The 24,404-nt window shown below is 34.9% G+C and overlaps 1 protein-coding gene across 3 annotated transcripts; it reads right to left on the reverse strand.

Annotated features, from left to right (window-relative positions):
- Positions 1–807: 807 nt before the first annotated feature.
- DLAT (dihydrolipoamide S-acetyltransferase) lies at positions 808–23,569 on the reverse strand. Of its 3 annotated transcripts, XR_012488398.1 has the most exons (15): positions 23,188–23,569; positions 22,666–22,767; positions 22,221–22,345; positions 21,904–22,048; positions 19,686–19,812; positions 15,072–15,259; positions 13,203–13,359; positions 9,319–9,386; positions 8,160–8,261; positions 7,703–7,810; positions 5,451–5,566; positions 3,346–3,508; positions 2,942–3,078; positions 2,188–2,566; positions 1,222–1,337 (listed from the first exon to the last, which is right to left on the reverse strand). XR_012488398.1 is itself a non-coding variant. In XM_074304266.1 (14 exons), the coding sequence occupies exons 1-14, from the start codon at positions 23,458–23,460 to the stop codon at positions 2,437–2,439; spliced, it is 1,941 nt and encodes a 646-aa protein (XP_074160367.1). In that variant the 5' UTR covers positions 23,461–23,569; the 3' UTR covers positions 808–2,436. The 3 variants fall into 3 exon arrangements, 1 of the variants encoding a protein (XP_074160367.1); XM_074304266.1 differs by having other exon boundaries at positions 808–2,566; XR_012488399.1 differs by having other exon boundaries at positions 1,222–2,566; positions 2,942–3,180; positions 3,276–3,508.
- Between the last annotated feature and the right edge of the window lie 835 nt (positions 23,570–24,404).

Here is a 24,404-nt window from a genome sequence, read left to right on the forward strand (position 1 = left end):
GCATCAATTTTGAATAATCATTCAGAGATAATGGAATCATAAACACGATCTTACTTAGGCAATGTTAGGCAGGTCACTTCTCAAGCTTTTTCATTAAATGAAAGCTAGATTAGGGGACCTCTGAGATCCTTTCCCACTCCAAACTTATGATGTTAAGAGCATTTAGGGTAGTTGTTTTACCAAATCAAGTTTGTGACTGCTTAAAAAAAAGCAAATAAACACAATGAGTTCTTTACATTTTTAATTTAATTATGATAATAAAGAAGTGGCCTGTTTAGATTGCTTGCAAAAAAACTGCCTATACCCTAATGCAGCAGAGATTTATGTATTGCTTTCTCCTAAACATCTCATTTGATTTTGAAAAGTCTTACCCTTCAAACTTAAGCTAAGTGAACCTCACATCTACTGTTCTTAGAACAAAAGTCCTGACTCAGTTTTTCAGAAATGTATGTCTTCCATTCTTTTGTCTCAGAATTAAAAATGAAACCATAATCATTTGACACTAGGTATCACTATTTTCAATAAACTGTTTCTTATGTCTGCAGCTTTCTGTTATATAAAAAATTTAACTCAAAATTTTGTACCAAGAGATTTACAGATTTCTATAGCTTTCAGAAATGTTTACTAAAGTTAATGTCAGAATATGGACATACCAGAAATTAAAACCAGACACATTAAAAATGTGTAATTTACTTTTAATTCTTTAATACTCATTTTAAATAAAGAACACTATCCCTAATTTTACTTTTTTTCAGTATGAAGTAAGAAAATAGATTGTATCAAACATTCCAGATCAATTTCCATAACTTAAGAATAAAATAATTTTTATTAATATGCAACCTTCTGGGTTTTTGCTCATTTTACAAGGGAAATACAGAGCCTTAAGCAATAGCAACAGAGAATAATATATCTTTTAAGAATAGTTTGACAAACCTGCATCCAATCTGGCTCGTTCAGACAGTGGTCCCTTGTAATGAGTTATTTCTTCCCATATAACTTTCCCTTCAAGCTAGAATCACTTATACCAGAAAGGTCAGGTTAGTTTCTAGGATTACATTTTCATAACAGTACAGCAGGATAAATCATGAAGATAGAATGGAGTGTCAGCTGTACATGTGTACCCATGTCTGCTCAGACACTTAAATTAAGGTTAAACAATGAAAAAGTGAACTTCTGTGGCTCAAAGTACCTACGGCTAGGTTCACACATTACACACACAAGGAAGCACTGGTCAGATTTATTTTAAATAGTCATTAACAATTCCAAACAATTATTAAAACACAATGATTCAACAGAAAGCCTGGAATTGATATAATTTCCAATTATTTTCAATTATCCTGTACATGACCCCAATCCCCTTCCAAAATAAAGCAACTATAACCAATTGGAGTAAAATATTTACCTGCTCACCATAAGACACACTTCTTCACAGAGGACTTTTAGTGCATTCTTATTTTATGTAAGACAACTCAAACAGTACAAAATAATTAAAAAACATTTAACATTTTTTTCTTTCCAGTGGAATCACTGACCAATTAATACATGCCCCTTCTTTTAAAAAAAACATTTCCAATGGTTCACTATTCCCTCTCCCTCTTATTTTTTTTCAGATTGGACATGACAATGAATGGATTTTGGCACATGTCCAACATAAGTGACCAGCATCTTACTATGTACATAATATTATTTGGTGTAATTTTCCAAAGATGCATGACTATGGAATCCATTTGAGAATTTACTTACAAATTATCAATTACTCTTGTATAAAAGGCTTCTACTCCTACAGCTGTAACAGTCTGATGAATGCAAGTGTCAAGTACAAAGTGTGAAATTCTGACCTTTCACTTCAGTTCTACAAAGTCTGCTCACATTTCATGCTCTCTTCGTTACAAGATGGAAAACAACTGTTTACATCAAATTTTTAGAAAAATGTAACAGGAAACAGTCAAAACTAGATGGTCCAATTTTTTTTTTTAGCAAATTAAAAAAGTTAACTGTTTTATAATTTTATTTTTGATGAGGCTTTAACTCCACCCACATTGACAAGGAATTGTGTAGCGAAGAAAACTAAAAATTTAAATTCCAAAGAAACTGGAATTTTAACATCTTCCCCACCACCCAAAAAATGTTGCTTTACTGCATTTCCCAATGGAAATGCTAACTACTGAGGGGTTGGAGGCCATGTACCTTTTGACTTAGGAGCACACAGAATTTGAATGTATATTTTATTAAAAATTTGCACAATGACTAGTTGTAATTGGCATTTAAAGTTCATGAAATTAATAATGCCTATTACAAATAACTTAACTATACAAAATGGATAATAAAAATAATTGACTAACTTAAAATAAAAAAGGAACCATCTTTGTTTAACTGACATATAAATATTAAGAATAACCAATGTGACTGGGATAGAGTAGAAATTGCTCAAGGTAGTTATAACAGCATTGTGATAGGCTTTTCAAGGTATTTTTTGAACTCAGCAAGCCACTGAGCTCCAACTGCTCCATCCACTACCCGATGATCACAGCTGAGTGTAACAGACATCATGCTGGCTACATCAAATCTAAGGGAAAAACAAACAATTAAGTACTCTCAAAGCAGTCATTGGATTTTCAAAACACAAGCATCCCAGAAGTTAAAACTTTCCCCATAAGCAATAATGCTATTAACTGTGCACTCTTCCTCCCCTGAATTCACTTCTTGAAAAGACAGATCAGAAAGCTCAAGTGCAGTCCTTTAACATCTAAGAAAAAAATTTTTTTAATATGGAATTTAATAGCTTGCTACATCTGAAGAAATTAAAGACACTCTATCCCCAAAGAATTGAATTCCATCCTCCAAATTTTACTTGTTTGGATATATAAATATATCAAAATCAAATGCAGCTTAAAAAACGGTCTAATGCTTTTGCAACTACATTTCTCCAAATAACACTTACCCTTTTTCATTATCTGCTGGAACTAGTCTATTCTCTGAAGCACCAATTGCCAAAATACATGCCTGAGGTGGATTAATAATTGCAGAGAAATTCTTAATCCCAAACATACCTAAATTGGAGATAGTAAAAGTACCACCCTAACAAGAGAAAAAAAAAAGAATTAAAATTAGAAAATAGAATGCTTTAATTTATTCCCTCAAATATGTAAATTATTGCATAAACAAGTACTTTTAAAAAGCCTAAGCTTTTGTTACATCAGAAAATCCTTATGTTTCATTTTAACATAATCAAACTCAAATTTAAGAGTTAAACTTATGTTTATTTAATTTCCTACAACATCCAGAATCTCATTTTGTAGTCAATAAAATGTTTTAATATTTTTAAAGTCAACATAAATTATTTACCTGGAATTCATGTGGCTGAAGTTTACCCTCTCGTGCTTTGGTTGCTAAAGAAACTACATCATTAGCAATGGATTCTAGTCCTTTTATATGTGCATTAAATACAATGGGTGTGATGAGTCCAGAAGGAGTACTGACTGCAACACTAACGTCAACAACATGATTTCTGTTTGGGAAAAAAAAAAAAAAAAAAAAAGGAAACATTACCCTAATGATCAAAGTTATTAAGCATTTCTTTTGAACAAAGGTAATTTAAAAAAAAAAAAAAAAAAAAGGAGTCTTAATTACAGCTGACATTTACACAAGCACTTTTTATATGAAGTGTTTTATAACTAAAATGCTGAAGGAATTCACAGGAGAGAGATAGAGATGGAAAAGTACTGGGATAGCCCTTGAGAGATGGTGGGATTCCAGTTTTTGAAACAGAGACTGAATTGCTTTGTTATAGTGAGGGAAACCCATTTATATATAGACTTGATCAAATGGCCCCTGAGGTCCCTTATGACCCTCAAATTCTATCACCCTGTAAGTTTGTGTTAATCTACCTAGAACTTATCACAAACTAAAATTTCAGTACAAACTAGGATTATCACAAAGGATAAAAATCCTCAGGTTTGAAAGAGGAAACAAAACAAATTTGAAGAAACACAAAATAATTTGAAAAAAATAATTTGAAACACAAAATAATTTGAAACATCAATAAGTGGTTTCCTTTGTAATACCTACATTTTATATACTTAAAAATATTGTTTTAAGAACTGCAACCTTCACCAGACTGCCAAAGGGATTCATGACACAAAATAATAGTTATTTTGAAGATTTTTGAAACTGGAAACAATTAGAAAAATTAAATACTATACAAATACATGTGTGTGATATACAATGTTGCTGTTTTTCACTATTAATAATGATTGACTTATCTATGTCTGAGCATGAAATTAATGAAAAGATCAAGTTGGATTAAAAGTACTTCCTACAAAGGAACATCCTACTTTCAGCTGCGCAGCCCCTACTACAAAAACTGAGTTATTTGTAACTCGATATCTAATTCCCAGTTAGTCCCAAATCCTGGTTCAGAAAACTATGTTGGAGATAGAGCTGATGTATAGATTGCTGTAGCCTCTCAGGAGTCCATAGTTTGAATTTAGCATTTTAAATTTTATGCAAACAACCTGGTGGGGTAGATAATGTTAACATTATCCCCAGTTTTAGTCAAAGAAACTAAGGTTCAAGAGTGGTTAAGTTACATGCTCAAGGTCACACAACTAGTAAATGTCAATCAGGATTTGAACCAGTCTCCTAAGACTACCAACCTAGTGAACCTAGTGATTCTCCAGCTTAGTCATACTGGCTAAAAGTAAAAATAGACAAAGACTTCACAGATTCCATATTGGTCTGTTCCTTTTGACTGTGGTACCAAACATGTGAGAAGTATCTTCAGTAGTCATTCAGTGCCTATTTGTCAAATAGGTATTTGACCTCTGTCCTATCAGGCACCTAGTAAGAGGTGGGACAAGTAAAGAAAAGACAACAGAGGCTATATTATGGTGCTCTCGTTTGTAAGACATGGGAGCTACTTTTAAAAATGAGCTAATAGGTCAAAATAGCTTGCCCAATTTATTATTAAATGGTTTTAAATCAAAGTTTTCTGACTTTGATGTCAAAATATGGGAAGGATAAGAAAGGGAATAAGCATTTATATAGCTACCACTATATGCCAGGCACTGTGTGAAAGCACTTTTTACAAACATTATTTGATCATAACAATGGTGGAGATAGGTGCTATTATTTATTCCCATTTTATAGCTAGTAACTAAGACCAGATTTGAACTTGTCTTCCTGACTCCACACCTAGCTCTCTATCCATTATATGTAAGCTTTTATATATCACTTTCTCCTTGTCCTGAACATTAAGAATTTATAACATAATTAAACATTGGACTAAATACTATCTTTGTTTTGAATTGTTTCATATGTATAAATTCAGCACCAGAATTTTTTTCATAGAAGGACATGTGTTTCTGTTTTTTCCTTGGCCCTAAACAACTACACAATGATGGACATATCACTTGGTAATTAATAGCTTACCCCAACAAAATTATACTTACTGCCTTATAACTGTGTCCATCCAGGAAGAATTAGCTTCAGGTACTTTTAAACAGGCCAAAGCCGAAGCTTTAATGATAAAGTCATTGACAGAAATCTTACTGTTTCCTGCCAATGTCTAAAGAAAAAAGACAACCTATTACCATTTCCTTATTCCATAAAGCCTCAACTATACAATCTTAAAAGTTGCAAAATTTAATCTTAATAGATGGCCCATAGGAAAAAAAAAATTTTTTTTTGGAAACATGAGTTCAAAATTCTGAATCAATTTCCTTGGCTTTTGCTGTAAAATGAAATTTAGAGGTGAATGAATTCCATTATAGAGTCTTTAAGAAACTGCTACACAAAAACAATAAATATTTGACTAGGAAAAATAAAGGAAAGAAAAAGAAGTTAAATGATTTCAAATTCTCAGTTTTTATAAGTCATGACAAATTGGGCAAGAAATTTAATTTTTCTAAACCTCAGTTGTCTTGTCTATATAATGAAATAATAATGCTTATGTCACTTACCTCATAAGCAATTGTGAGGAAAATGCTTTGTAAACTATTAATACTATGATACTATATAAATGTGTATTGTTACAAAGTACTATTTTATGCAGCATTTGGAAGTATGATTAAAACAAAGGTACAGGGAACAATTTGGCTATGAGCATGGTATAGGATTTTTCATGTTACATAAATAAGGCTGAGTAATTCAAAGCATGCTGCTAACCACTAAGTAGTAGAACCTACTTCTAAAAAGTATGGAAATTTAACTTCAAGTAAAAAGCCCAGAAAAGCAACACAAATACTAAAATGGACACAATGAACATAAATAGTACTCAATATCAATTCACCAAAGAAACACTCAAGTAGGTAAATGTAACAATTTTTTAAAACACCTTTTCTTTACCCAATATCCAGTTACCAAATTTCACAAAAGATCTCTCCTTTTTCTTCATTCCCAATATTGCCCACCTTGTTCAGACTATTATTACTTTAAATGTCTTATGTTTCTGCAATAGCTTATTCTTTCTTCAACATTACTCTTATGTTTCTGCAATAGCTTATTCTTTCTTCAACATTACTCTATAAACATGCACTTTGCTTCTCCAACTAGTTTTTCCCTATAGTCTATTCTAGTTTTCCTTAGACAATTTATGATCATCCTGATATCCATAAAATCTCATTGTTAGAATCACAATGAAACTTAGAATAACTCTAGTCCAATTGTCTCATTTTATAAATAAGGAGAAGAACCTCAAGGCCCAAAGAGATAACCTATCTAAAACTATATTAATGGCAGAAGACAAGATTTTGCTCTCCCCCAAATCAAGATTCTTTTTGATAAGGCCTTTACTTTAGTCATTCTTCCAAAATGAAATGTTCCCTCAAATTTTACATATCCTTCAAGGATCAACTTAAATCCCACTCTTTCTTTTCCAACTATTCCCAATGATTCCCCAAATTCCTACAAAAGGACAATATTTAGCACTGAACTACAATATGTCTGTGCATTCTTGTTACATTGCAGTTACAAACTCTATCCTATCTTTTACCATTGCAATCTCCTGAAAAACAGATTTCTTCCACACAGCTGAGTATCCATTAGGAAAGATTTTAGGGAAGAAAACACAAAACTCAGGTACCACGCTATTAAGATGAATGTGCTAGTATACAAAATCAGATCCCCTCCTCATGATACTTTAATCAAGAATAAAAACAAGATACAATCAATTAGTAATCAGGAGGTGTTAATAGCTACTATTCAACAGACCTAGAATAAAGACACAACATAAGAAAAAATTATTCCCAGATAAGAATTTTTTTTATCTTCCCAGTTTTATATAAGAACTTAGCTTTAACATGTTTTATGATAATTCATAGAAAAACGAACTATGTACAAACTGATAGCAAATGGAAATCATTGAAGTTACACAAATGAAAATGGTTCTAGTCAATTCATTCAATCTCTATTTTCCTCATTTTCCTTATCTGTAAAATGGGGATAATAAGATCATCTACCTCCAGGTAAGTAGAATTGTAAGATTGTTGAAAGAATTAATTGATATAATTATAAAGTGTTTGGCACATAGTATCTATAAACATTGCATATAGACCATCTAAATTTTAGTTGTTTTTTTTTTTAAAACCTATTTTATTTTATTTTATTATATTATATATTTTTTATAATATTATCCCTTGTATTCATTTTTCCAAATTATCCCCCCCCTCCCTCTACCCCAAATAAGAATTTTCAAACATCTTACCATGTTGAGTTCTTTCCGTACTTCTAAAACTTCACCCATGTTTACATCAATAGAAAGATAATAATGAGGTATTGTTTGTTTGGATTGCATTAAACGCTGGGCAATTACCTAAAACAAAAGATTTATAAATAATTTCTTGTGTAAAAATTTCATCACTTCTCTCTCCTGTCATTCCCTTCATACTCCCTTATCCCAACCCTACCCCAAAATCCTTACAATTAGTAACTGTCAAACCAATCAGCAATGAAAGAAGTAGACAGGATTAGGGAATTGGAACTTGCATTTTATCTTAATATTTTCCTATCATATTAATTAAAACAAATTAATCCCAATTACCTCAACATCTCAGCCATCATCTCTTAATTAAGAAATCGCTATGTTACCAGTTTACATCTAATAACTAACAACAGTCAACCCAGCAGCTGCTTCTAAATTTATAAAAGCACACAATACTTACTCTACGAATATTGCTGATTGGGATATCTGTGAAAACTCCAGTAGGAACTGCTGCCACTGCTGGAGCTGGAGAGGGCATGGCAACTGTTGGAGGAGGAGGAGCCTGTGAACAAAGAATTATAAAAGAACTTTGAAAAACCAGGAATTGATCTTAGAATAACTTAGTCTAAGATCCTTAATGGGTAGCTCAATATTGTCAAGTGACCTATTTAGACATACTGAAATTTCTTGAAAAGAATGGTCATTTCCAAAACATCTGATTGGCAGAAGGGACTTGCTTGATCTGTTTTTGCATTTTGCATTCATATTTAAGCATTAGTTCCAATAAATCACTATATATACCACTGGGTAGTTTTTAGACTGGAGTAATTACCTCCCCCATATTTTCATGGAAATAAACACCCTTTAAAATAAGGCTTTTCTACTTAAGTACTGAAGAGCAAATACAATCTCTTTCCACAGCTTGTGAAGCAGTATAATATAATGGATAGGGAACTGGGCCTGGGAGTCAAAAAGAATAAATTCCTGTGATTAACACAAATTGGCTCTGATCACAGACCAGTTGCAAAAGCTCATAGTAAGCAGCCAATTCTCTAAAATCACAAGGGCAGAATAGTTGCTAACCTGCAAATATAGAGGAAGTTTCCTTAATGGTGTTTCCCTACATCGATTAAAGGACTGGATTAAAAGAAAATATTATCAATCTTAACAAGTATAGTATTGTTGGGTAGTTTATGAGTATGATTCTCTAACCAAAATGGCCTAATGAAGTCAAGGTCAAAAATGCTAATGTGAGCAAGTTAAATTTGCTATTATACAGTCCAAAATTTAAACCAGTAGCCAGGACCAATTATTCTCTTAACAACTAGGATTAGATACAATATGTAAAGATATTGATGCAAATTCTAGGATTGCTGATACTTGAAAAATCTCAAAAATCTCAAAATACATTTTAATACTGTTAGTAATGCATCTTTGAACATGAAAGGTAAAACAATAACTGTACACTATTAAATTTAAATAGAAACAGAGGAAATATTTCTGCTTCCAATTTCACACAACAGTCCAGAATGTAATATACAAACCAAATAAAGAGTAAAAACTGTTGCAAAAGAACTATTACCCTCATAGAGAACAAGAAGCAAAAGGGAGCAACTCACAGGAGCAACCTTTGAAGGCACAAAGGAATCAATGTCTCTCTTGATGATTCTGCCATCTGGACCTGTTCCTGGAAGACACAAAAGAATGCAACTGGTTTTCTAGTGTAGTCATTACTGCTGCACTAATGAAACATGAATTTGGATAAGTTCAACTACCAATTTTTAAACATATGAAAGTACACCACATGAAGAATTTTGCAAAAAGAGTCTGGTCTCCTATACCATACAGGGTCAGCTAAATTATACAGTGGACAGAGGATTGGTCCTGGAATCAGAAAGGATTAGAAAGGATCAAATCTGCCATCAGACATCTACTAAATGTTTATGTTTCAGCCCAAGCAAATCAGTTAACTTCCTTTTTTTCTTTAGAATTCTATTTTTCTCCTGTTACATGTAAAAACAATTATTTATTGTTAAAATTTTGAGTTCCAGATTCTCTCCTTTCCTCCTTCCCCTGCCCCAATGAGAATTCAACATAGATTATACAGGAAATCACTAAATTTCTATCTGCCTCACTTTTTTCATCTAAAATGGGAATGATAATAGCATCTACTTCCCAGGGTGGTTGTGAAGATCAAATGAGATAATTTTAAAGTGTTTAGCACAGTGCCTGGCACATAGTAAGCACTCATGTCATATACTGCAAAAGCAGAAAAGAGTTTGCTTTTCCCCACAAGGACACATATCCTGTCAGCCTAAAGGAGAAAAATGATCACAAAACATCCCTTTAAAATTTCTTTTCACCTCACTGAATGAAGAATAGCCAAACAACCTGCAATGTGTTTAAATATCATTATGGGTGCAGAAAAAGCATTTGATAAAATCCAACATCCATTCCTACTAAAAATGCTTGAGAGTATAGGAATAAATGGACTATTCTTTAAAATAATAACGAGCATAAACATCAGTAAAACATCAGTAAACATCATACGTAATGGCGATAAACTAGAACCTTTCCCTGTAAGATCAGGAGTGAAACAAGGTTGCCCACTATCACCATTACTATTCAATATAGTACTAGAAACGCTAGCCTCGGCAATAAGAGCCGAGAAAGAGATTCAAGGAATTAGAGTAGGAAATGAGGAAATCAAACTATCACTCTGCAGATGACCCCAAAGACTCTGCTAAAAAGCTATTAGAAATAATTTAGAATTTTAGCAAAGTTGCAGGATACAAAATAAATCCACATAAATCTTCAGCATTTTTATACATTACCAACACAATCCAATAGCAAGAGATACAAAGAGAAATTCCATTCAAAATAACGGTCGATAGTATAAAATATTTGGGAATATATCTACCAAAGGAAAGTCAGGAATTATATGAGCAAAATTATGAAACACTTGCCACAAAAATAAAGTCAGATTTAAATAATTGGAAAGACATTCAGTGCTCTTGGATAGGCCGAGCGAATATAATTAAGATGACAATACTCCCTAAACTAATCTATTTATTTAGTGCTATACCAATCAGACTCCCAAGAAACTATTTTAATGACCTAGAAAAAATAACAACAGAATTCTTATGGAACAACAAAAGGTCGAGAATTTCAAGGGAAGTAGTGAAAAAAAAAATTAAATGAAGGTGGTCTAGCTGTACCTGATCTAGAACTATATTATAAAGAAATAGTCACCAAAACCATTTGGTATTGGCTAAGAAATAGACTAGTTGATCAGTGGAATAGGTTAGGTTCAGAGGCCAAGATAGTGAATAAAAATAGTAATCTAGTATTTGACAAACCCAAACATCCCAACTTTTGGGATAAGAATTCATTATTTGACAAAAACTGCTGGGAAAACTGGAAATTAGTATGGCAGAAACTAGACATGGACCCACATTTAACACCACATACTAAGATAAGATCAAAATGGGTCCATGATTTAGGCATAAAGAACAAGATCATAAATAAATTAGAGGAACATAGGATAGTTTACCTCTCAGACTTGTGGAGGAGGAAGGAGTTTGTGTCCAAGGGAGAACTAGAGACCATTACTGATCACAAAATAGGAAATTTTGATTACATCAAATTAAAAAGTTTCTGCACAAACAAAACTAATGCAAACAAGATTAGAAGGGAAGTAACAAATTGGGAAAACATTTTTACAGTTAAAGGTTCTGATAAAGGCCTCATCTCTAAAATATACAGAGAATTGACTTTAATTTATAAGAAATCAAACCATTCTCCAATTGATAAATGGTCAAAGGATATGAACAGAGAATTTTCAGATGATGAAATTAAAACTATTTCCACTCATATGAAAGTGTTCCAAATCACTATTGATCAGAGAAATGCAAATTAAGACAACTCTGAGGTATCATTACACACCTGTCAGATTGGCTAAAATGACAGGAACAAATAACGATGAATGTTGGAGGGGCTGTGGGAAAACTGGGACACTGATGCATTGTTGGTGGAGTTGTGAAAGAATCCAACCATTCTGGAGAGCAATCTGGAATTATGGCCAAAAAGTTATCAAAATGTGCATACCCTTTGACCCAGCAGTGCTACTCCTGGGCTTATATCCCAAGGAAATACTAAAGAAGGGAAAAGGACCTGTATGTGCCAAAATGTTTGTTGGCAGCCCTTTTCATAGTGGCTAGAAACTGGAAAATGAATGGATGTCCATCAATTGGAGAATGGTTGGGTAAATTATGGCATATGAATGTTATGGAATATTATTCTGTAAGAAATGACCAACAACAGGAGGAATACAGAGAGGCTTGGAGAGACTTACATCAACTGATGCTAAGTGAAACAAGCAGAACCAGGAGATCATTATACACTTCAACAATGATACTGTATGAGGATGTATTCTGATGGAAGTGGATATCTTCAACATAGAGAAGAGCTAATCCAATTCCAATTGATCAATGATGGACAGAATCAGCTACATCCAGAAAAGGAACACTGGGAAATGAGTATAAACTGTGAGCATTGTTTTGTTTTATTTTGTTTTTCTTCCCAGATTATTTTTAGCTTCCAAATACAATCCTTCCTTAACAACAGCAACAACAACAAAATTCAGTTCTGCACATATATATTGTGCCTAAGATATACTATAAGATATTTAATATGTATGGGAATGCCTACCATCTAGGGGAGGGGGTGGAGGGAAGGAGGGGAAAAATTTGGAACAGAAGGGAGTACAAGGGATAATGTTGTAAAAAAAAAAAAAAACAATTACTTATGAATATGTACTGTCAAAGAAAATGTTATAATTATAAAAATTAATAAAAAATATTTAAATTTAAAACAAATATCATTATGGGGGGCATCTACGTGGCGCAGTGGATAGAGCACCATCCCTGAAGTGAGGAGGACCTGAGTTCAAATCTGGCCTCAGATATCTAACACTTCCTAGCTGTGTGTCCCTGGGCAAGTCTATTTAACCCCATTACTTCAGCAAGAAATAAATAAAAAATAAATCATTATAGAATAAGAAATGATGAATAGGAAGAATACAAGAAAACATGAACTAAGGTAAAGTGAGATTAAAAAAAAAAAAAAAAGAAATCAAAATGCAAGATGAATACAACAATGTAAATGGAAACCAAAAAAGCTTCAAAAAGGAATACTATATAATATTAATGATCAAGATCTAGAAGAATATGAAAATTTGACTCTTTTAGATGAGGAGAGGAAAAAGTGAAAGAATAGAAGGCTACTGAAGTGGAAAGTAGCATATACTGTTGATCTTGACTGATATGATGGATTAATTTTGCTGAATTGCTTTTTCTCATTTTTTATTTTTTGTTATAAATTGTTCCTTAGAAGAAAGTGAAGGAAGAGTTATACGGGAAATGAATATACTTGTTTATAAAAACAAGAAAACATAATTAAACATTTAACAAAAACAGCTTTCAGAAAAAGAAAAAAGATTTACCTTTCACTTGTGCAAGATCAATTCCTCTCTCTGCTGCTAATTTCTTTGCAAGGGGACTCACAAATATCCTTCCTTTTGTACTAGGAGGAGCAGCAGCTGGACGGGTAGCTGAAGGTACAGTGGCTGTAGGTGGGGTAGTGGGAGGAACAGCAGCCATCTTATAAAGAAAAGGAGTAATGGAGTTAGTATCTCATTGGTAAGGTCAGTTTCCAAGATCAAGAACTGTTATATTCTTCTAAGTCAGGGGCTATTTTAATCACATTTTCTATGATGATCAACTTTTCTATAAAAGATTATACATCTGCTTAATCTTCACAAAGCCTAGTTATACCAAACGGAAAGTATGTCAGTTTCTACTTTTTCATGTACTAGAGAAAGATCTAGTAGTCTCTAAAATATAATTTTGTTGGTAAAGACACATGAGATTATTTTAAAAATCATCTCAGGTGATAGTTAATACTGCTTTTAGACTTATATACATAAATAATTCTAAAGTGCACAGAAAGCTCAACTATAATGCTTTTATAGGAGTTTATGCCATGGAATGGTATATTACAAACATGAAAAGCAACATAACATTGTGAGTAGGGCCTTGGATCTGGAGTCAGGAAGACCTGAATTCAATTTCTGCCTCCATTACCAGCTACATGATGCAGCCTAAATCAATTAATCTCTCTTGAGTTTCAATTTCCTTATCTCTAAGACGAAGGAGTTCAACTTGATGATCTTTGTGATCCTGTGAAGCTCTGAAATGACCTCTTTATTTATGGTCATACTAATGTCAAGAATTCCGGTATATTACAAATATTTTTTTTTTGGAGGGTGAGAGGGTGCAAGGGTGTTGGGGTTTTTTAAAACAATTTTTCTAGTCATCCCCAGCTATAATTCATAAGCACCAGACACAAGTACAAAGAACAGAGTTACTAACTTGATTTAAAAGCAGCACCTAAAACTTCTTGAATGTTTAAAAAAAAAAAATTTTGAGGAACAAACATACTGGTCAAAATATGTAGGAAAGGTGTATTTTTTTATAACCAGGTTAAGAGTATCTGCATGTTTGATATTTTCCAAAAGATACTGGGCTGGGGCAGCTAGGTGGTGCAGTGGATAGAGCACCGGCCCTGAATTCAGGAGGACCCGAGTTCAAATCTGGTCTCAGACACTTAACACTTCCTAGCTGTCACTTAACCCCAGCCTCAGAAAAAAAAAAAAAAAAAAAAAAAAAATACTGGGCTAAAACCTAGCTGGTACAAACTCATATGATTTAGTTATAATGCCTTAGCAACACCTAGCAGAGTAAAATAAGAATATAGACATGGTAGCTTAAAGACACACTAAATCTTTAGCTTAGGATAACCTTTTCAGTTACTTACTAGATGAGACTTGTTTCATGTAACTTAGAAAAAAATTAGAACCAGTAGGTGAAAGTTACAAGAAAGTACATTTTAGCCCAATATGAAAGAATAAAAGCTGTCTAAAAATGGCCTCTTTCATAACATACTATAAGCTTGATTCTTACAAGTTTTCAATAAGAACCTGAATACTCTTCTCAAACTATTGAGAGGTGATTTATCTATTGCCTGGGAAATCAGAGTGCTGGCCTGGAAAGCCCCTCCAATTCTTTGGCTTCTATGATTCCAATAGAGTGGGAAATGAAACCTTACCTTTCAAAAGCATGAGCTCCTACATCTAAAGCAGGAAGACAACATGTCACACCAATACTTGGGGCATTTCAGTATGCTTTGGTCTCAGCAGCAGGTTCCAAGAAAGAGCAGGAAACACAGCTATAAGGGTCAAACTATTCATACCCTGGGAAGTATCAAAGAATATTACTCTCTCCCATTCCCTCAATTCTAGAGTCATACCTACCGGGGTTGGAGTGGGTGGTGGTGCTTGGGGTTTTATATCAGTTACTTCAGTTGGCTTATAATCAGCAAATGCAGCAATATCTGCTTCTTTTTCTACAATAATACAAAGGGGAGTTCCTAGAGGGACATCTCTTGTGCCTTCGGGGATAAGAATTTTTGCCAGGTATCCTTCCTCTTGTACTTCAAAACCTTTAATAAAAAGAAAAAAAATTAAATGTGACCCAAAGGTTTCCATTATTCCAGATAACTCAAAAGCACAGAGATTTTAACTGAAAATAATTCCCTTTATATTATCAGTTACTTCTGACAGATTAATCTTAAAGAAAAAACATCCAGTGAATCATATAGAGTAAATAAAATTAAGTTTGTGGTTTTGTGAAGATAAGGGATAGGGCTAATGCTTAATTTTACCTTGAGAGAAAACTATAGATTGGGAGTAACTTCCATTCAGAACTGTAACAAATTGTCCCATGGCAGAAGTGTCAAGGGTACAAACATACCAAACTGTAACATTAATGCTTAATAATCATTTGTTGAATTTCAAAGAGCAAGTCCAATGGCACTAGCACAGGTCTAGACATTGCACTTTGGAAAAATAAAACAGACTACCAGTTAACATGGGAGAACCCAAAATGATAATTTAGACAATTCATAGCTCTCTATGAATGCAAATATACATGATATTTCTCTATGTGAGAACTGATTTGAATCAAATGCAGATATCCATCTTTATAGAGTTGAGAAAGTGCATATTTCATTTCCTGCCTAAATCAGGGGCAAGCTGCAAAGTTTTACATATCCAGCAAATCTATGACACTCACACGACACTGAATAAACAATAAATCAAAACAGAAACCAAAATAAATATCTTCTTCCACCCCAGAACTGCATAAGAAGTCATCTGGGGCCCCCTAAAAACAAAACCAGGGTCGGGCCAGGGTAGACAACCAGGGTAGTGTCACCAAAACAGATCTGTAGCTTATAACACTCTGTCCAGGAACAGCAATGGTAAAGGACTCCCTTGACAAAGCTGCAGGTTGGATTAAAGGGAAAAAAAAAAAAAAAAAAAAAAAGACTTCCTGAAAATTATAATGGATAAAAGAGAAGTTGATTACATGAGTAAGAAATATTAAAACAAGGTCTAAAGATCAGGAGAAAAAAGGAAAATGTAAGGAAATGTAAAAACAAGTGTGCATATGCGTACATAGACACACACACACACACACAAACACAACTCAATTCCAGAAAAATGTAAGAATGACTGGAAAACTTGAAAGCCATGACCAAAGAAGAGCCTTAATATATTTCAAGAAATTACAACTGCTCAAAAATCTAATAGAACCAAAAAATACAGTGAAATTAAAAGAATTCACCAAACACTCCAAAATAAAATAAAATAAAATGCCCAAGAAGTTTCATCCTAAACTTCAAAGTTAAAGGAAAAAAACTATGAGAACCCAGAAAAAAGTTCAAGTACCAAGGAACCATATTATCAGAGATTTTACAGATACCCACTATAAAGAACTTGGGTGTTCAATTTTCCAAAAGATTTAGCATTACTACCAAGAGCAACTCAGACAGCAAAATTTAATATATTACTACAAAGAAAAACAAATCTTTCATGAACATAGAAGACTTCTGATGAAAAGAGCTAAACAGAAACTGAAATCCAATCTAAGGAATTAAGAGTCATGAAAAGGGGGCAGCTAGATGATGCAGTGGATAGACCACCACCCCTTAAGTCAAGAAGACCCTAATACAAATCTGCACTCAGACATTTTAACACTTCCTAGCAAGTGGAAATCTTCAACATAAAGAAGATCCAACTCACTTCCAGTTGATCAATGATGGACAGAAATAACTATACCCAGAGAAGGAACACTGGGAAGCGAATGTAAATTGTTAGCACTACTGTCTATCTACCCAGGTTACTTATACCTTCGGAAGCTAATAATTAATGTGCAACAAGAAAATGGTATTTACACACATATATTGTATCTAGGTTATATTGTAACACATGTAAAATGTATGGGACTACCTGCCATGGGGGGGGGGGGGAGGGAGTGGAGGGAGGGAGGCGATAATTTGGAAAAATGAACAAAATGAACAAAATAAATAAAAAATAAGATGACATATGCCATTGTCTGACACTAAATCTTAAAATTGACTTAATTTTTTCTTCTTTATTAAAAGAACCTAGAATGAAAAAAAAAAAAAAAAAAAACCACTTCCTAGCTTTGTGATCCTGGGCAACTTAACCCCAATTACCTCAGTAAAAAAAAGTCATGAAAAGATGTATAATTATTAGAAATTATACAAGAATAAAGTTTTTGCTTTCTAAGAAGACAACTTTACCCTTAGAACTAATAGCACCAAAGAAAGTTAAAGAATCTTAAATGAAGGGAAACTCAAATACACTAGAAAAGAGTTTGGAAAAATCTCACATAAGAAGTACCCAAGTAAAAAATGAGAAGAGGTGGGTTTTGGTGCTAGAACTTCATTTTGTTCTTAGTCAATGAAAAAAGCATAGAAAACACAAATACACAAAGAATCAATTTAAAGGGGAAATAAGACAAAAGCTAAAAGAGCAAACTAAGGGAAGGATTTTGGTTATAAACAAAACAATCTAATCTCAGAAGGTAGATTTTGAAGAGGGGATTAAAAGGAAGAAAGGATAAGAACCCAGGAATAAGCAAAGTAAGAGAAAAGGGACAAAGAAGCAGAAGAATGAATTTAATACAGCTCACAAGTACAAAAGAGAGGGAGTGAGGGATTCAGAGGAAAAAAAAGAAAAGACAACAGAACAGAGAGAAATACACAACAATTATAACTATAAATCCTATGGATGAAATCACCCATAAGACACAAATGGAAAGCAAAATGGACTAGAAAGCAAACCCAAGCAGCTAGGTGGCACAGTGAATGGAGCATCAGCCCTGAAGTCAGGTGGACCGGAGTTCAAACCCAATATAGGCTGTTCATAAAAAACACATTTAAAGATTCATATAGTAAAAATAACAGGCTCAAATAACAATCATGTATCAAATAAAGGACAAAAAACAGGAATACCAATCAAGATCTCAGATAAAATGTCAGCAAAAATAATTGATAAAAAGAAAAACAAAGAAACTACATTATGCTTAAAGGCATCATAAAGAAGTAATTCTATTAATAGTTATCATATAGGGACCAAATGGTTTAGTATCTAAATCCTCAAAAGGAAAATTAAACACGGAGAAATGACATACTCCATTTATACCTATATAACTCTTAACAAAAACAAGACAAAACAAAGCAAAAACCAGGAAAGAAATTAAGGTTCCAAATAGAATTTTGTGAAAGAGGCAACAATTTTGTGCAAATATTAAGAACAGGAATCAACTTCTCAGCACAACATGGCACTCTAAAAAATTGACTACATATTACAGCATTAAAAAATTAACAAAAACTCACAAATAAATGAAGAAAAGCAGAAATACTAAACACATCCCTTACTGACCACAATGTAATGAAAATCCTACTCCATAAAAGTCATCCTAAAGAATCAGTACAAAGAACCTTATCCCAGAAACAATGGATAATGTTAAAGATAATAACAATGAGACAACTACCAAAATTTTTGGATGGAGCCAAAGCAGTCCTGAGGGGAAAACTTAAATGTCTAAGCACTTTCAGAGAGAGAGAGAGAGAGAGAGAGAGAGAGAGAGAGAGAGAGAGAGAGAGAGAGAGAGAGAGAGAGAGAGAGAGAGAGAAAAGACCTATGAATTGGGCATGCAACTAAAAAAAAAAAAAAAATCTACAAAACCAATAAAATAAGTGGGAAAAAAAAAATAAAAACTTGAAAAACCAAAAGTAACAAATAAAGCAAAAAATAAAAAATAAGGTTCAGCTAGGTAGTGAGCACCAGCCCTGAAGTCATGAAGGATCTGAGTTCAAATCTGGTCTCAAACACTTAACACTTCCTACCTATGTGACCCTGGGCAAGTCACTTAATCCCAACTGCCCCAGCAAAACTAAATAAATAAAAACAAGAAATTCCACCAAAACACCAATTAATAAATGAAATTAGGAAGTTATTTTAAAATATTAGTAAGATGATCAAAAATAAAAGAAAACCAATGAAAATTCACATCCAGTGAAATGTTATTAGAAACTATTCTGTCCAACAATGTCAATAAAACTGACAACTTGAAAATATTTACAAAAACATAAAATGCCTAGATGAACAAAAAAATTAAACACAGCCTCCAAAAAGGAAAATGAACAAATTATAAATGAACTCCAAAAAAGATTATTTAGCCTTGTTTCTTATTTACTTCCTTTTCTCTTCTGGTTTGTGAGAATACCTCCTCTCTAGAATCTCTCTTCTTCCCAGAAAATATCTAAAGGATGTCACAATCATGGCCTGTGAAATAAATTCTAATCCAAATACAGTTTCTGAACAGACATTTGCTAGATGAGAATACTATTTATCACTTTGATGATGAAACTTGTCCTCACAAGAGAAACTACCAGTTAGAAAATTGTCATGCTACTAACCCAGTCTTAACGGGATAGGAGAACATTCTTCTATCCTACTGTACGGCTATGTCAGTTTCTAAGGTAAAAATCTCACCTATTGTGGCTTTGTCAGTTTCTATCTCAGCCAGCAAGTCTCCTTCACTCAATTTCTCACCCACCTTCTTCTCCCACCTTTGAACTGTACCCATAGTCATGGTGGGAGAGAGGGCAGGTAGCAGGACCTACAAAACAAAAAACAGACAAAAAAGGTACCTGAGTAAGATATTGCTTTGCACCAGAAGGGCATACTAGCAACTCTCAAGAAGTTAAAGAACCAGGTAGGCACACTCTGTCAAGTATCTATATATGGGGGTTTCTTATACCACATTAACTGAAACATCAAGTTTCTGGAATAGGAATCACAACAGTACCCAGGTTTAAGTCTTCCTAGTGCCCAAATCATTAAAGCAACTTAATCTCAGTAATTTTCTAACATTTTGATTGTACTTTACATGCAAAATTTGTTGTGTATCAGTTCAATTTCCTATGAAACAAGGAATGCTCATGAATAACCTTTGGTCTTTCACCAAAGCAGTAGTAACCAAGAAATCTGTTGAAATTTCCCTCAAGCTATCTCATAACCTGGAACAATCAGCATTAATGGCACAAAAATTTAAGCATAATGTTTCTTTTTTGGCTAGGAAAATATTTTCTTTTGATCAAATTCAATTTCTATTTTTATGGCATGACCATGATTCCAATCCAGTCTGTGAAAAGGAGGTTTTGCTGTATTCCAGTTGAGATTTGAAAAAATGTTGGTCTTATCTTTTCACAATTGCTCCGGGTTATTCTTCCAAGATCTCTAACAAAGAAATAAGCCACAAAACATTTTCAACAAGGATTTTTAAACTTACTATAGCAGGTACTTAGTTGCAGTTTTCTAAAAAGCTATCCAGCAGTTTTTCAGAGTCACAATTCTACAATCACCATCATGATGCTTGCTTTTATTCATATATCACCCCCAACAGCAAATTAGGTAACTCAGATCAAAAGCAATCTTCCTTCTAAAATCTATCATCATTTGATTCCTAAGTTAAGACTAATGGAATAATTTTTAAAAATCTTTGAATTATTTAGGATGGATTAAGGCAGTCTGAATATAGCACATAAAGGAAAACTAACAAAAGAGAAGGGGCTCAATTAAAACTTATTCAAGGGAATACAATGAGCGTACACACACTTAAAGCAAATGCACGATCTTCTCACTGGGAACAGAAAAGCAATTCTAAGAGTATGATATTATAAAACCACTCTTCCCCCCAAAAAAGAAACAGTTTCTTTTTGGAAACCTCTACAAAGTGCCACAGAGTGGCAAATTATAAAATTATATAAATGATATTCTGGTATGAACCAAATTTCAGGGGAGATACTATTAGTTTCCATTTTTTATTTCCAAAAAGAATACATCTTTCAAGAATAGATAAGATACTAAATCTGTTTCAAGTAAATCTGACCTAACTCAATATTTACCTTGCTAATTATGGTTTAGTTATAAAATATATCTCTACTATAAGATGACCCTATTTAATGTCTTTTATTTCTAAACATATAAGATGCTTACTTACACATATAAAAAAAATCCTTTATTGGGTATCTGTTTTCTAACTTAATATAGTATCAATATTGTTGTTTTGGGTAGCAGAAAGCTATATAGAGTAAATGAAAGATAAGAACCATCCCATTCAAATTTAGGATCATAATCATAAAAAAAAAAAAAAAAAAAGGAATTTGATTACCATCTCTGTATTTAAGTTATAATAGGTTTACAAAAAAAAAAAATATCTAAAAATATTGATTATAGGCTTAAATGTTGTAATGGAAGGAAGAAGTTTTAAACTTCTACAGGTGGAGAAACCCAGGCTCAGAAAGGTCAAAGGAGCTGTCCAAGGTCACAGACGTAGTAATAAAACTCATTTCCTACAGTAAATGCTCACTAAATGTAAGAGACTGTGGCAAACACCAGAAATACAAAGAAAAGAAATCCTTGCCTTTAAGCTGCTTATATTTCACAGAGGAATACATAGGTAAACAGAAGGAAAAGAGCAGTAAGAACTAAGAATCAATGAAGAGAACACAGAAGAGGGAGGACCTGAACTTTAAAAGAATTTAAGTATTTTGAAAAAGATTAGGCTTAAGTGAACCCTCCAGGCATGGGAATAACTTGATTTTCTTGGTTGTTATTTACTATTAAATGGCAAATGTTTCATCTGTGTAGAAAAATACCCTATAATATATTTCTGTTTCTTGAGAAAGTTCAATAAGTTAAGATTTACCTGCATATGAGTAGGATATGAGCTCCCTGGAGCCTGGGCAGAAGGTGAAGCTGTAGAAGCAGGGGGCGGTGCTGTGGAGGTTGGTGGAGGGCCTGCTGCAGTGGAATCCAGGGTATAGTTTTTAAATGCATCCACATCCTCTGCCCTAAGGTAAGGAAAACATACATAGAAATATTTTAGTTATCCTTATAAAGCATAGAGGAAAAGGAAATTTCAGATCATCTCTCAATTCTAGATTCAATTCTAGATTCAAACACATCAATATCTATATTACATGAGAGTAATTTTCAAACAGATGCAACCAAAAGCGTACTTACTTTTCAACTGTGATACAGATAATTGCTCCAATTGGAACATCCCTGGTACCTTCTGGAACAATTATCTTAGCCAGGTAGCACTCTTCTAAGCTCTCAAATCCAACAGTGGCTTTGTCCGTTTCAACCTTTAAACAGAAGACATGGGGTATTTAAATACTTACAGCCACACTGGACATTTATTAACTTAATCTAGCATTAAAACTCAAAGTGGAAATAAAGCTTCCACCTCTGCAAAAAGATTACAGAAATTGATAAAGGTTTCTCTGACAAAAATCAGCTTGGTCATTTGTGGCACTGAGAAATTTACCTAAGATAAACAAATACAGAGTTGCAGCATATGTCAGATTACTACCCAAAGAAAGAATTAAAGTAAGACTAGCATTGTTAGTTATGAAGCACCTAATCAGAAAACGTATTAAGTTTAGCAGCTCTCCAAACTACTTACTTCTGCTATAAGGTCACCCTCATTGATCTTTTCACCTTCTTTTTTCTCCCAGCGGGCAATGGTGCCTGCCTGCATTGTGGGGGAAAGAGAAGGCAAAGGAACCTGGAAAGAAAAGAGACACCTGCTTTCAAAAAAGAGTAGCACAGCTTCTTACCTCTTTATAGGTCCCTCACTGGCTCTGGGGCCCTATTCTGCAGCTCGGTGAGATGCTACAGCTCCTGGCCTTTAGCCCCTGTCAGTGCCAAACTGGGCTCTGTGGATCTGGCAAGAAGAATGCTACCTTTCAGTTGACATTTTCAGTCTGTCACTCACGAGAAGTCCCAGAGGCGCTTCAAGTCCCCTCCCGGCCTGCAGCTACGGGGATGCGATGGGGAGGGGGGGAAGGGCAGGATGGGGAGAAACTCGCTACGGGTCAGACCTTCCCACCGGCCGACCCCGGCGAGGAGGCCCCTGACTCCCGGGTCAAGGGTCAGGGACTGGGCCCGGAGGTCTTTCCAAGGAAGGCGGATGGGGCGGCCTCACCTTCTGGTGCGGAGGGAGACTGTACCAGCGTCGGCCCGGCGTCCCCCAGAGCTGTAGCAGCAGCGAACGAGCCCGCGGCGCCGCCGCGGAGCCAGAGTTAGGACCCCAGCACTGCAGCGCCCTAGTCCCGCTATGGGAAGAACGGGCAAGCCTCGGGATCGCGGCTGGGACTGGGGCCGGTCCGCTGAGGGGTTCCCTCGGGGCTGCGGCCGGATTTATGAAACCTGTCCGCGGGGCCGCGCACCGGGCCCGCCGCGCGCACACTCGCCACATTGTGCCACCGACAGGCTGCACCCGGGACCGGAGCCGCTGCAGCCGCTGCCACCGTCTCCTGAGTGACCTCCCCGACCACGGTGCGGCACAGCCGTCAGCCGCGCCGTGAAGTACGGTCGCACAGTGTCGTAAAAGAGCGAGGGAAGTCCCGCCCCACCCGGGATTCCCTTCCAACTCACCCTGCCCAATTCCTCTTGCTCGGGTTGGTGAAAGGACGAGTGTGGGGCGGGGCACGGGGCGCGTGAGTGAGAAGTGAGCAATGAAGAGGCCCCGGAGCTGGGACGGGAAAGAGGAGAGAGGGAGGAGAAAAGAGAGAGAACGAGGGGGGCCAGAGAGGGGAAGAACTGAGGGAAGTGGAAAGGGAACGGAAGTAGAGGGGAAAGGGGAACCTGGCCAGGAAGGTGGGAGGGGCCGATGCCCCTAGGCTTACTCTAAACTACTCCCACTTCTCAGGTGGCCTGGGATACTGTTTGGATTTGAATTCGTTGAGCTCGGATCAGCCAACTTTCTGATGCGAAACCTGCGGGACAGAAACCTTAAGTGGCCGTTTGTACTGGGCATTCCTAGGAAAGTTTCAGGGCGCCTTGTTTGACCTTTATTTAGAAATGGAAGAAATCGTAAAAGTTGTCCCGTCCATTTTACAGAAGAACAAACTGAGACTCAGAGGATCTTGTTACCCAAGCTACACAGGGAATGGGAGCAGAATCAGGAATTAGACCCTTTACACCGGGACAGCTCACTGGCACTGGAGATAGTCAGAAAAGTTCAAAGTCTCAGACACTGGCTGTGGGACCCTGGGCAAGTCACTTAACCCCAACAGCCTCAACTAAAAAAATAAAGAAAAGTACCTGACCAAAATTATTTGTGGAATAATAAAATTGAGAACTCAAATCAAAAAGCAGTGATCTTCCACAATAACAAGCTGCCTCATACCAAATATTAAA

The sequence above is a fragment of the Sminthopsis crassicaudata genome, chromosome 3 (genome assembly GCF_048593235.1).
Source record: "Sminthopsis crassicaudata isolate SCR6 chromosome 3, ASM4859323v1, whole genome shotgun sequence".
NCBI classification, from domain to species: domain Eukaryota; kingdom Metazoa; phylum Chordata; class Mammalia; order Dasyuromorphia; family Dasyuridae; genus Sminthopsis; species Sminthopsis crassicaudata.

Excerpts from the sequence above, each read along its gene's own strand:
- DLAT (XM_074304266.1), bottom strand. The coding sequence starts at position 23,460 with ATGTGGCGAGTGTGCGCGCGGCGGGCCCGGTGCGCGGCCCCGCGGACA. Across the intron at positions 22,346-22,665 it reads AGGGTGACCTTATAGCAGAA|GTTGAAACGGACAAAGCCAC; the intron begins GTAAGTAGTTTG and ends TTCTGTTTAAAG. Across the intron at positions 15,260-19,685 it reads AACTGACAAAGCCACAATAG|GTTTTGAAGTACAAGAGGAA; the intron begins GTGAGATTTTTA and ends TTTTTATTAAAG.